At 60.9% G+C, this 12,419-nt stretch overlaps 1 protein-coding gene across 2 annotated transcripts in view; it reads left to right on the forward strand.

Moving 5' to 3' along the window:
* Nucleotides 1-2,729: 2,729 nt before the first annotated feature.
* The window catches only part of Arhgap23 (Rho GTPase activating protein 23), a 61,534-nt gene continuing 51,844 nt past the window's right edge, over nucleotides 2,730-12,419 (forward strand). Inside the window, exon 1 of one of the 2 annotated variants that reach the window (XM_013077634.3) lies at nucleotides 2,730-2,813. In XM_013077634.3, the coding sequence (XP_012933088.2) occupies nucleotides 2,805-2,813 (9 nt within the window). In that variant the 5' untranslated portion in view covers nucleotides 2,730-2,804. Of the gene's footprint in view, nucleotides 2,814-9,825; nucleotides 9,956-12,419 lie in introns of those variants that run through there. The other variant, XM_013077633.3, reaches the window with a different exon arrangement.

Here is a 12,419-nt window from a genome sequence, read left to right on the forward strand (position 1 = left end):
GGCACCCCTTTCCCTCCCTCGGACAGGCGGGCAGCCCCAACCCCAGCTCGGGCCAGGATTGCATCATGGTTGGCTTTGTTCTCAGCAGCAGGTGCAGAAGCCGGGCCACCGCCCCTTCCCTCCTCCACTGCCTCCTGAGGATGTCACCTCCTTCCTCGCTTCCCAGCCCTGGCACCCTGGGCTCCCCAAGTGGAGGCAAGATGGCTGTAAGGCGGGCATGAAAACCAGGCCACAGACTGCCCTTCAGCTTCCTGCACCCCCCAAGAAACACCTGGTTGTGATCAGGGTGTGGCCTCCCAAGGTGGGTGACAAGGTCAGAAATTGTCACCAGATGAGCTAAAGCCAATAATAATCATCATAGGATAAGCCAAGAGCAGTGTCACACACCTGTAATCCTGGCTACTCGGGAGGCTGAGGCAGGAGGATCCCAAGTTCCAGCCCAACTTGGGCAATTTATCGAGGCAAAATAAAAAATAAAGTCTCAAAATAAAAATAAAGTAAAAATAAGAAGGGCTGAGGATATAGTTCAGAGGTGGCCAGGTTCAATCTCCCGTATGACAAGGGGGAAAATGAATTAATTCAGCCCTTGGGAAGTTACTTGACTTTTGTTGATCACATACACATCCAGTGGACTCACACCTTCTGCCACATCTTATTTAATTGTCATCTGCCCTGAGATGCAATCACCATTGCTGGCTGACAGGACTCTGGGACAGAGTGGGAACACCTGGCCAAGACCGTGTGGATGCCTCTGACTTGAATCTTGGCTGTGTTCCCTGATGGCACTTGGTAGTTTTCCACACTGGGGTTTGAACCCAGGGCAAGGCTGTTGCTGCACATTCTGACCCATACAGGTACCGATGAGCAGGAGCTCGTTGGGAGCCTACCAGAGAAGAGGGGCTGCACGTATGCGACCCACAGCTGGGACAGAGAGGAAGCATGGCCCCTGTTTGCCTCTACAGGAACTCTGCTTGTGAAGCTTCCCGGGGTTGTCGGGCTGTGGGGATATTTGCCAATACAGCTGCCATGACTTTGGCCAGTAGGAGTCTAGTCCTTGCAGGAAGATCAGCGGGTTTGAGGGCAGAACATCCCTGACCTTGCAAAGCCCAGCACCAGAACTTAGACCTGGCCCACCAGCAGTGATTTCAGAGGCTCTCTATGGGGTGGGGGTGGGGGGTACAGCCACCACCTCCTGCTCCTTGTCTCCACTTCCTGGGCTCTGAAAGAACCAGAGGGCAACCAGTGGGAAAGAGCAGCTATCTGACTCCACAGCGAGGGCCCAGCGCCAACAGGGCCTGGGAGAGGCCTGTGAGGACTGCAGGCGACGGGGCTGGCACTCCGCTGTCCCCTGTCTCTGCAGTCCAGGATGGACTCTGTCTGCAGGAACAAAGACCACCATTGACCCTGTGGCCTTGTGACCCCACCGGAGCCAGCTCTCCCCATGCCACGCAGCCTGCAGGGCCCTAGGGTGGCAGTCAGGGACATGAGGCCACCTAGAGGGCATGGCAGGGAGGACGGGGAGTGCATGGGGGGTTTAGGGGCTCCTGGCTGCGGTCCCAGGGCAAAGCTGCCAATAAATACTGGCAGGGTCATGGCATGGTAGAGCCCCGGAGTCCAGCTCCAGCCTCCCATGGGCTGCCAGGCGACACATTCCCGCCTCCATGCCCCCGGGGTGCCCCCACACCCAGCCATAAAGCCCCCTTTGTTTGACACTCTCCCTCTCTGCTTCCTGCCCCTTCTTCCTCCATCTCTGGTGCCCAAGGAGGGGCCAGGCTCCTTGAGGAGGGTTGGGACCACCTCCACGCCAGTCTGGACACTGGGGGGGGGTCCCTTAGCCCTCCAGCCCCACCCCACCCACGGCCGGCCTGGGGCAGGTGCCACTCAGCCCTGTCCCCTGGACTCTGCTCCCACAGCTGCTCCCACATGCCTGTTCACGTGATGCCCCTTTTGGCCTGGCCCTGCCCCATTAGGGATGCAGGACACAGGGCAGGGGGCAGCCAGGAGGCCACCCTGTTGGGCTGCATCTGAGGAAGGTGTCTTTGGCCATCTCCTGGGTCTTCGCCAGAGTGGGCAGTTCTGGAACCTCAGGCCCACTCCCAGGTGGATTCTGGGGCTCAAATGGCCTTTGTAGATGAACAGGTCTGGGGCCTGCTGCTTGGCACATCTTGGGCAGGAAGCACTGGGTGGGTGACAGGAATCTCCATCCTTGTTCCTCACCCCAGGCAAGGACCTCCGGACACATCTGCACGTAGGAGGGACTCTGGACAGAAGGAGCTGTCAGCTGCCACCCCCTCCCGGCCATCACAGGCAGGGCCACTGTGTCTGGTGTGGCCCATGTGCCTCGGAGGTGACACCCGGGGCCACGAGGTCAGCTCTGCCACCCAGCTGCTGGTGACCTTGGGCAAGACCCTCTCTGGGGTCTGCAAAATGAGGGGCGGGGTTCTTGTGACCGCGATCGCCCCGGGGAGTGAGGACAGGGCTTCCCTGGGGAGAGGTCTTCCCCGCAGCGACACTGTCCGCTCCCCAGGACAGGCAGGAGCCCGGAGTGGGAGGCTCGCGTGCACCCTGCGGCGACAGCGACAGCGACAGAGTGTGCGATCCTCGCCCGGGGCCGGGTGCTGCGCGCGAGCGCGGCCCCCACCCCGGGGTGCGGAGGGCGGGGCCGGCGGGCGGGGCGGGGCTCAGGGCTCCGCACTGCCAGGCGGTCGCTGGTGCAGCTGCCCGGCCGGGGACATGGAGCGGCCGCGGCGCCCTACGCCCCCCGGGGCCGGAGCGGCGAGGGCGGGGACCGCGTAGCGCGCAGCATGGAGCAGGTGAGCGGGGCGCGGCGACCCGGGTGGGGGGTTGCACGCGGAGGGCTCGGGGTGCGGGGCTCTGGGCGGGGCCGGAGCTCTGGGGAGGGATGCCGGGGTGACTCGGAGCGGGGCACACAAGCACACACGCGGGCGTCCTCCCCCGCCAGAGACACCCAGGGAGGTGCGTCCAGGGCGCACCCCGAGGGAGAGAGCCCCCTCCTTGTCTCCCGCCCCGCTCGGGAAGGTGCCAGCCCTGCCCTCGGAGCCCAGGCGGGGGCGACCCCGGTGGGGGGCTGTGCGCCCCCAGACCCCCGGGCGGGACCTCCAGATGCAGCGGCCCCTCCCCCAGCCACGGGGCTTCTCCCTGGCGGATCCCCCTCGCCCGGCACTGCCGCCGCGGCCACCATTTCGAGGCGGTGAGAGGACGCGGTGGGCGGGGGCCTCGCTCCACGGCGTCCCAAACAGAGCTGCAGCCCGCGAGGTGGGGGCCGCCTTTCTCTCACGAAAGCTCCGTCGCCAGGCGCTGAGGGTGTGGGCCGGGTGTCGTGGGCCCGCAGCTCAGCAAATCGCAGCCGGGCCGCGGGGAGGGCAGCGCCTAGCGGGGGCAGCCGGGCTCCCCTGGGCTCGGCCCTCCCACCCACACCTCTGCTTGGGTGAGGGCCTGGGCTTCTCCGGAGCCGGCGGTGGGTCTGGGCTCCGGGGCGCGCCCCTAAGTGCACAGCCTGCCCGCCCCTCCCCTTCTGGCCCCGGGCTCCTGGGGGGCTGCGGCCTCCGAGACCCCCGCCCTCCCGGACGTGACGGAGGGGTCTGGGCAGGGGTTGCCGGTGATGGGGTCAGGGGCCGGGCGATCCTCCCCGCTCACCTGCCCTGCCTGCGCTGGGCAGGCGCTGGGGCGGGGCCTTCTCTCCCGCCTGGCCTGTTCGGCCTCTTAGTTGTTAATTGAAATGGCCAGTGGCAGCTCCCAGAGCCCAGGCCGGGCAGGCGGAAAGGGACTCCATTCCTCGGTGCTTGCTGTTGTCATTATTGACTGGAGCCCAGAAAAACCACAGGGGGCAGCTTGCCAAATACCATGGAATTGCTTATTATAGAATAATTTATTTTTGTAGTTTTTTAAGGCAGGGGCCCACTGTGTAGTCCAGGCTGGCCTTGAACTCACTATGGAGCCCAGGCTGGGCTCGAGCTTGTGGTGATCCTCCTGCCTCAGGCTTCCAAGTGCTGGGATGACAGGCATGAGTGCCACATGGGGCTTTAAAAAGCATTTTACGTTCTGTGAATTTCACCCCAGTTAAAAGAAAAAAGGGGGAGCAAGGTGTGGGGGTGGCTCTCATTCCACCTCCCCCAGCTCAGGCTGGGTGCTCCTCCTGCAAGCCACCCCTCTCCCCCGTCAGTCATCTTTGCAGCCTTCCCCCAGCACAGACCAGGCCAGGCTTGTTCCTTGTCCCCTCCCCTGGGGGACAGTTAGGACAGTGGGCTTGGCTTCATGAGCCCAGGCTGGCCTAGAATTTGTAGCAATCCTCCTGCCTCAGCCTCCTGAGTCCTGGGATTACAGGCATCTGCCTCCATGCCTGGCCCTTATTTTAAAATTTTTAATTTAAACTTTAAAAAGCCTTAGGGTGTCACTCAGTGGCAGAGTGATTAGCTAGCACACATAAAGCCTTGGATTTGATCCCCAAACTGCAAAAATCAGTCACTGGACTGGGCAGGTGGCATGTACCTGTTATCCAGCTCTGGGAGGCTGAGACAGGGGGATCCCAAGTTTGAGCCCAGCCTAGACAATTTACAAACTTAATGAGACCCTGTCTCAAAATTTTAAAAAAATTTAAAAAGAGGGGCTGGAGATGTAGCTCAGTGCAGAGGCCCTGCTTTTGATCCCCAGTACTGGAAGGAAAAAATGTCACTGGGAAGCCTTGGACGACATCCACTCTCCAGGCTGCTGTGGGGTCTCTGCCAGCTATGCTGAGCAGTGGCTCGCTAGGTCCTTTCTCACCGTCCTAGGGCAGCTCTGCCCAGCACACCCGCTCAGCCTGCCCTGCCTGACAGGCCCACTCTCAGGCCGGGGCGCTTCTGAAACCCGAGCTGCTTCCCAGCACTGAGAAACTCCTATTTTAAGTTTCCCTGTCCGGAGCTCTGGGGTAAAGCTAAGAATCCCTTCACAGTGCAGAGCCCCTGGTGTGCCGGCCTGGTATGTGTGCCTTTCAGCTGGGCTGCCAGTTTTTTAAGAGGGGAGCAGGCCTGAAGTCGAGTGCAGGGCTGGGGGGCTTCTCCCTCCTCGGCCCCCCTTTTCTTTCTTTCTTTTTTTATGTTTTTTGTTTTTGTTTTTTGGTACCGGGGATCGAACTCAGGTCCTTCTGCTTTTGCAGCAGGCAGTGAAACCACTGAGCTAAATCCCCAAGCCCTGGGCCCCCCTTTCCCCTCTGTGGCCGGCCTGGCTCAAGGTGCAGCTGCTGGGGGTTTCCAGAGCTCCGGGGGTGGGGAGCTGAGCTGCTCTCCCCGCCTCCTTCCCCTTCTCTTCCTCTTTCCTTCCTCCCAGGCCTCCTCCCCAGCCCTCTCCTCTCCTCCCTGGCCGAAGGGCGAAGCAGAGAGAAAGAGGAGAGAGGAACGAGCCCCTCCTGGGTGCAGCCACGGTGGGAGCTTGGCAGCATCTGGGGACCCTGTATGGCTGGAGCGGGAAGAATTAGGGTCCTCATATAGGACCAAGGACTCCAGCTCACTGGAGCTGGAAGCCACTGTGGACTTCCACAGTGGGCATGGGTAACCTGGACAGAGGCTCCCCAAGCATAGTGGTCCTGACAGCACTATCCAACCCCTGCCTCCACCCTGGGCTCCACCCTGAGCCAGCCAGCCAGAAGGTGCCAGGCTAGAGGTCCCATAGGGACCCACTGACGCCATGAAGGACACTCTCCCCAGGTCTTGTGCCTTCTCTCCCCTTGATGGGGGGGCTTCCTCTCATTTCCCTCAGGGCTGCACTTGTGCCACTATCACAGGACCATCCCACCTGTCCTATGTGGGGTTCACTGCTCTGCCCCGAATAGGACCTCATTGAGGACAAGCACATCACCTGCTTCACCAAACCGAACCCCACACCACGGAGGTTTGCATGCAGTGGGGCTCAGTGACTGTCTTTTGGCTTAACTGGATGCCACCTGCCTTCAAGGTGCAGACTGGGGAGGAGGGGAAGTTGCCTTTGGAAGACAGCAGAGGACCTGGGGGCTGAAAACCAGGGGTCTCTGCTCTCCCCTAGTCCTGAGCGCCTTTCCTTTTCCACCAGGGGGCGCGCGTTCCCCTTCCGTGCAAGGGCCTGGGCCTGGCCCGGTTTATGGCCCTTGGCAGGCGCTGGAATCCACTTTATAGATTTTCCTCGATTTCCGATTCCTGAGCGTTTGGTTTACAACTTCTCATTTCATGGTGGTGTCAAAGCAATATGAACTCAGAAGTAACTGCACCTGAATTTCGACTTTTCCTGGGCCAGTGCCTGGGTGCAAGCCTCTTGGATTGGGGGGGCACCCACACACGCAGCATGCAGTGTGGCTAATCTGCAACATCCCAGAGGTGAGGTGCGTTACATGCATTGGTCATGTATGATATTTTGAATTTACGATGGATTGGGGGAGCACGTGCAAAACCATCATAAGCTGAGGCAGGAGCATCTCTGTTGTTTAAAAACAGGTTCCAAGGACGCATGTTCTTGTCCTCAAAGTCAGGCAGCCACCCACCTGCAGGATGGCGAGTTGAATGCAGGTCTTTCTTCTGACTCTCAGTGATCTTTTGTGGACACAGTCAACCCTCGCCAGCTCGGGGGCCGAGCCTGATGGTGACACCGGCTGTGGCTGGGGATTCCCTGACATGCCTGGGGTCCCCTCCAGCCTCTGGCCTCTCTCCCACCCTCCCCCTCAGTCCTCGGGCTTCCTGTTTGGCACCTGCTTCTCAGCAGTGGCAGCCCCTCGAGTCAGCCCAGGGCCCTGAATGGCACCCCAGTCTCCCGAGGGCCCCACCTGAACTCACCTGTTGGCCTTCAGAGCTGCCCCTGTGCCCGGCACAGGCCACTCTCCTGGCTGTGCGCTTCCTCTCTACCAGTCCCCAGGCTGGCACTGTCCCATACCCCGAGCTTGGGCCACTAGACACCCTGCAGAGCCTCTGGCTCAGGCCTGGCCTCTGGGAGAAGGGCAGGGCTTCAGCAGCCGACCCTGCTCCCTGGCAACCCTGCCTGGGACTCCAGAGCCCAAATGCCTGGCTTCAAATCCTGTGTGGTCTTGGATAAGATGTTTATTTCTCTGGGCCTTAGTTTCCTTAGCCATAAAATAAAATAATACCCACTTCGGGCGCCTTTGTGAGGCATAATTAGAATAACACGAAGGACTTGGCACCCAGATTGGTCCCTTTCTGGGACGCCCCAGGCAACTGGACTACCTGACATCCAAGCCCTGAAGTTCTGCATCTTCCGGGCCCTTTCTTCCACGCCCAGTAGTCAGCAAGCGCCAGGAGCCTCTCTTGGTTACTCCCTGCCCTTTGCTTGCTGACCTCCCTTCTTGTCTCCATCCTCTACCCTGTGCCCCTGGGGACAGGGCACGTCTCTGCCAAGCCAGGTTAGGACGTAATGTCTAGCAGGCCCAGTCACTCCAAGTCACACGGCGCCCGTTTCCTCCCTGTCTTCCACACTTCCTGTCCACACACCGCTGAAGCAGCCCTCTTTTGCCTCCCTGCCTTTGTCCCCAGTCCCCTGCCTGCCCCTGCCCTGTCCATGGAGTCCCCAGGCCCAGGGACCTCCTGTGATGCCGCTCTCCTTCCCAGCCTTCCAGGGCTCCCCAGGGAGCTCACTAGAGTCTGGATCATTGGGAAGGCCAGGTCCCACGAGGGAAGGAGCTCAGCTTTGTCCCTGCATCCCAGGAGCAACACCCCACTCCTTTGTCCCCCAGCCCCTGCCTACCTACTCCCCTGCACTCCACTGCCCTTTATCGGGGCTCCACAGAAGCATGGTGAAGGAAGGAAGGAAGGTACACGGCTGGAGGAGGAGTCTGGGAGCGGGGGAAACATGCCACCCCAGATTGAGCCCGTTGGCCCCCCAGGGAAACCCCATGGAAACAATGCACGGGGGTGAAGCAGCTTCCTTTGGGGTGAAGGCAGGACTTGGGGAGTGAGAGTCAGGAGCAGGGAGCCATGGCAGGAAGGAGGGGCTGGAGAAGGAGGATAGGGAGGGGGTTCGGTGAAGGTGCAGGAAGAGGGTGGGGGACCCGCGCTTTCTGGGAAGTGGGGGAGGTGTGGAGCACATTGTGGAGTAGGACTCGCCTGCCGGTCAGTGTGAGCTCATTTCCTCTCGCACCTCCTGCAGGGGCCGAGGGCATCGGGCTCTGGAAAAAGTGAGCCAGGGGCACCCAGTCAGCCTGGACGTCACATGCCAACCTCCGCCTTCCGACCCAGCCCTTTTTCCACTGGAAGGGACCTGAGCCTGGTGCAGACTGGCCTTGGACCCTGGGAGCTACGGGGCAGAGGGGAGCAAGCCCAAGGACCGGGTGGAAGATGAGCAGGAGGAACCAGGATAGATGGTTACAGCTGGGTAGCAGGAAGGACTTACAGACGTGGGGGATGCGCTGGCTCCAAGTGACCTGGAGGGAAAGGGCTGGGGCTGGAAGGGAGTCATTGACGGTCTCCCATAATTACACAAGTGAACGGGACTTTTTAAAAATAAAGTAGAGGACTTAAAAACCCATCAGAGGGGCCTGGGATTTAGCTCAGTGGCACTGTGCCTGGCTGGAAAGTGCAAGATCCTGAGTTCCATCCCTGTTACTGAAAAACAACAACAAACAAAACAAAACAAAAAAACCCCATCACAGCTGGACATAGTGGTGGGAGCACTCTGGGAGGCTGAGGCAGGAGGATTGCAAGTTCAAGTCTAGCCTGGGCAACCTAGTGACTTAACTAGACTGTCTCAAAATAAAAAATAAAAAAGGGCTGAGGATGTAGCTCATTGCGAAGGCCCCAGCTTCAGTCCCCACTATGGGGCATAGAACCACCCACGCATGCACAGACACCCAGCATCTCCTGTGGGCTCAAGGGATGGCCTAATTGGTGTCTGCACTCCCACCAGGACCCGAGTTCCTGCCTCTGACCAAGGGCAAAGGGTGAGGGTTGCGGCTGATCAGTGTTGAGGTGGCAGCTGTGGGAACCACTCAGTAGGTAGAAGTGCCATCCAACTTCCGGTGTCCCCCTCCTTCAAGTCTATGGGTGGAAAAAGGGAGCCTTTAAAACAGCAAGAAATGCTGGGTGTGGGGGCACATGCCTGTAATCCTAGCACTCAGGAAGCTGAGGCAGGAAGATTGCTATGAGTTCGAGGCCAGCGGGGACTACATAGCAAGACCTTGTCTCAAACCAAAACCAAAACCAAAACCAAACAAGCAAAATTGGCAAGAAGGCCTGGGGAAGAGGTAAGCCTAGGAGGCAGGAAGTAACAAGGAGAAAGGTGGAATCAGATAGCAGAAGAGCCTGCCACCTGGAAGGACAGGAGAGCGGTCCACCCCAGACTGTAGGGGGTCCTCTGGCGACAGGGAGATGAGAAGCTGTCCCAGCTCCGAATGAAGCCAGGAGGGGTGGGAGTGGGGAGCCTGCGGCTGTGGGGGGGCACCGCGGTCCTGGCCCCGCTTCCCTGGACTAAGGGGCACCCCCATGCCCTGCAGCAATTCTGCCCTCATCTCTGGAGCCAGGCGCCCCCAGCCGTGGCCCCTTTCCTTCCCCTCGCCCCTCGCTTCTGCCTTTCTCTACCTCCCAGGGTTTCTGCGTGTCTGCCTCAGTTTCTCCCCATCCCTGGCCTCCCTTCCTCCCTCCCTCTCTGGGCCTGGTCCCCGTGTCCCCTTTCCTGGGCCCAGATGCCCGTCCCTCTGGCCGGGTCCCCTAGATGCCCCCACTGCACAGACTCGCGGCTCCACCGCCCCGCCCGCGTAGACCCCGTTCTGCTTCCACCGCCCTTGGGAGAGGCTGCCGGTGCGCCCCGTCGGAGCGGGGGAGGAGTCAGGGCGGGAGTGGGAGGGGCGGGAGCCGGTCCCGCCCCCGGGTCCCTGCCCGCGCCCCGGGCAGTGGCCTGGCCGCAGAGTCGCCGCTGCCGCCCGATGAATGGAGTCGCCTTCTGCCTGGTCGGGATCCCGCCGCGCCCGGAGCCCCGGCCCCCCCAGGTGAGGCCGCGGGCGGGCGCAAGGGTGGGGGCCACGGCCTGGGGCCCAGGGCGCGGGCAGCGCTTTGGGGGTCCTGGGCCGGGCAGGGGTAGGGGCGGGAAGGGGCGCGTCAGGGGTCCGGGCCACCGACCGGGCGGTGCCAGGCCCGCTGCGGGCAGGGGCCGGGAGGCCCGTGCCTTTGTCCCGGGCCGCAGGCGGGGCGCCCGCCGCTTCCTCCGCGAGCTGGCGTTTCCCGCTGGGGAGGCCCCGGCACCGCTGGAGGGGCGGGAGAGCTCAGCCGGGGTCCTGGCCCGCCTCACCCCCCAGGATCAGCCCGGGGTCCCCCACACCCCCACCGGCGGCCGCTCTTCCTCCGCCCCTCGCCTGACCGTGGGTGGGTCCGAGCGCGGGGTGCCAGGGGCATTACTCAGCGCTGACTGCCTTGCTTGGGCTCTTTCATCTGCCAGCTGCTGAGGCTGGGGAGGGGCCAGCAGGGGCCTCTCAGTCCCCGGCTCCCATCAGGGCCGGTCCCCACCTCTGGGTCAGGCCGGGAGCCGTCCCACGCGGGAGGGCCCAGCGCTGTCAGGCCGGTAACTTTCCCGAGCTGGAGCCCCTCTGCAGCCCTCCGCCGTGCCCTGGGAGCTGGACTGGTGTGCGTGTTTGTGTGTGTGGAGCTGACTGCGCTCCTCTCTCCCTCCCTCTGCCTCTCCCCCTCCCTTCTGCCACAGTGTTTCCTAATTATGAACTTGAAATTCAGGATGGACAGGGGGTGGGGGTGCCGGTCATTAAGCATGAGTCCCTCAGATTCCCCCTCCTCCAGCAACACTTCATCTCTGGGGGTGGCTGCTTTTTGATCTCATCCTCCTGCCCCTCTGCCAGGGCAGCAGCCTGCCTCACAAGTGGCCGGGCAGAGGTGCTCATCGGCATGCAAGGCGAATCACCATTATATAACCGGTCATTGCAAACTCAGCCAGGCCCAGAGCCCCTGGCTGGCTGGGTCTTCCCTTGCCCGAGGTATGACTGGGTCCGCCCCAAGGTGGCAGGAGCTCTAAGGTCCTGTGTCCAGGCCCACCTTCTTGGGAACGGTGTGATCAGTAGATTCCCTACACTCAGTGCTGGATTTGAGGGTCTCAAAACTCTCCGAGAATGGGCAGGGTAGGTGTTGGGTCCCTATTTGATTATTTTTAAACATTGGTTCAACAGAATGTTGAACCCAGACTTCCTGCATGCAGGCCAGAGCTCAACCACTGAGCTACACCCTCAGTCTATTTTTATATTTTATTCTGAGATAGGCTCTTGCTCAGTTAGTTGCCCAGGCTGGCCTCAAAATTGTGATCCTCCTCCCTCAGCTTCCCAGGTGGGTGGGATGGCAGGCATGTGCCACCACACCTGGCTCAGCATGCCATAGTGACACTGCCCAGGCTCTGGCCTGGGCCTCCTGATGGTAGTCAGGCCCTCCATGGAGTTTGGGGGGGAAGTTATAAGGAAGGTGGCACAGGACAGGCTCACGCAAAGGGACCTGGGGTACAGGCCCTGCACGTGGACACCCTGGGTGGGTGCCTTCTGTGTCCCCCTCCTCAAGCCAGTCCTGTACTCACGCTTTCTTGCATGAAGGGAGTGGGGCCGGGAGGTGCTGGTGATGGGCCAGGACGTGCATGAGTGTGCCCCAGGTTCCTCCCCTCATCGCAAGGATTCTTAGAAGGACTGCAAAGCAAGAGGCTGGGATGAATTGCAGCAGGAGGACATCCGGGAGAACTTCCAGGGAGAGGCCTGCCAACTGCAGCATCCCAGGCTGGCCTGGGGCCTTGTGCAGGACTCTGTCGTGCAGCAGTGGGCCAGCCAGGGGCGTTCCTGTGATGTCTGACCCCAGAGCAGAAATCAGTCTCCCAGCCTGCCAATGTATGCAAATGAGCACAAGCTCGGTGCCTGGAGAAAGTGTAGGTGTGGAAGGACAGGGACTTTGCTTTCACAGTACAGCTGATCACTAAGACAGAGATAGCGGTTACTCTGGGCCAGGATTATAGATCACCTCATTCAGTCCTCACAGTGCCACCACGAGGTGGACGCCATTATTGTCCCTGTTTTGCGGGCGAGGACACTGAGGCGCAGAGAGCTGGTGGCCTGGCCAAAATCAAACGGCCCTTGGCTCCGTCTGCTCTGCCTTGCTATCTGGCTTCTCAGGATACAGCCCCAGATCAAGCCATCTTGTATTGGGTTGGAGCTTGGTCATTTGTTTGGTTGTTTTGAGATGAGGTCTTGCTATGTAGCCCAGGCTGGTCTTGAATTTGTGGCAATCTTCCTGCCTCAGCCTCGCAAGTGCTGGGATGACAGGCATGCACCACCATGCTTGGCTTGGTGGCTTGTCTTTCTACTTTTTCTGCTTGTCCTCAGAGGTGGCAGGTCCCCCGTGGCCACTGGAGGGGTATTGCTCACTTATCCCTCCGGCCACCCTCTCCTGGGGCTGTGGCCCCGCCTGCTGCAGGGC

This window comes from Heterocephalus glaber, unplaced genomic scaffold (assembly GCF_053883595.1).
Source record: "Heterocephalus glaber isolate CG9 unplaced genomic scaffold, H.glaber_assembly_v1.0 deba00001773, whole genome shotgun sequence".
Lineage (NCBI taxonomy): Eukaryota > Metazoa > Chordata > Mammalia > Rodentia > Bathyergidae > Heterocephalus > Heterocephalus glaber.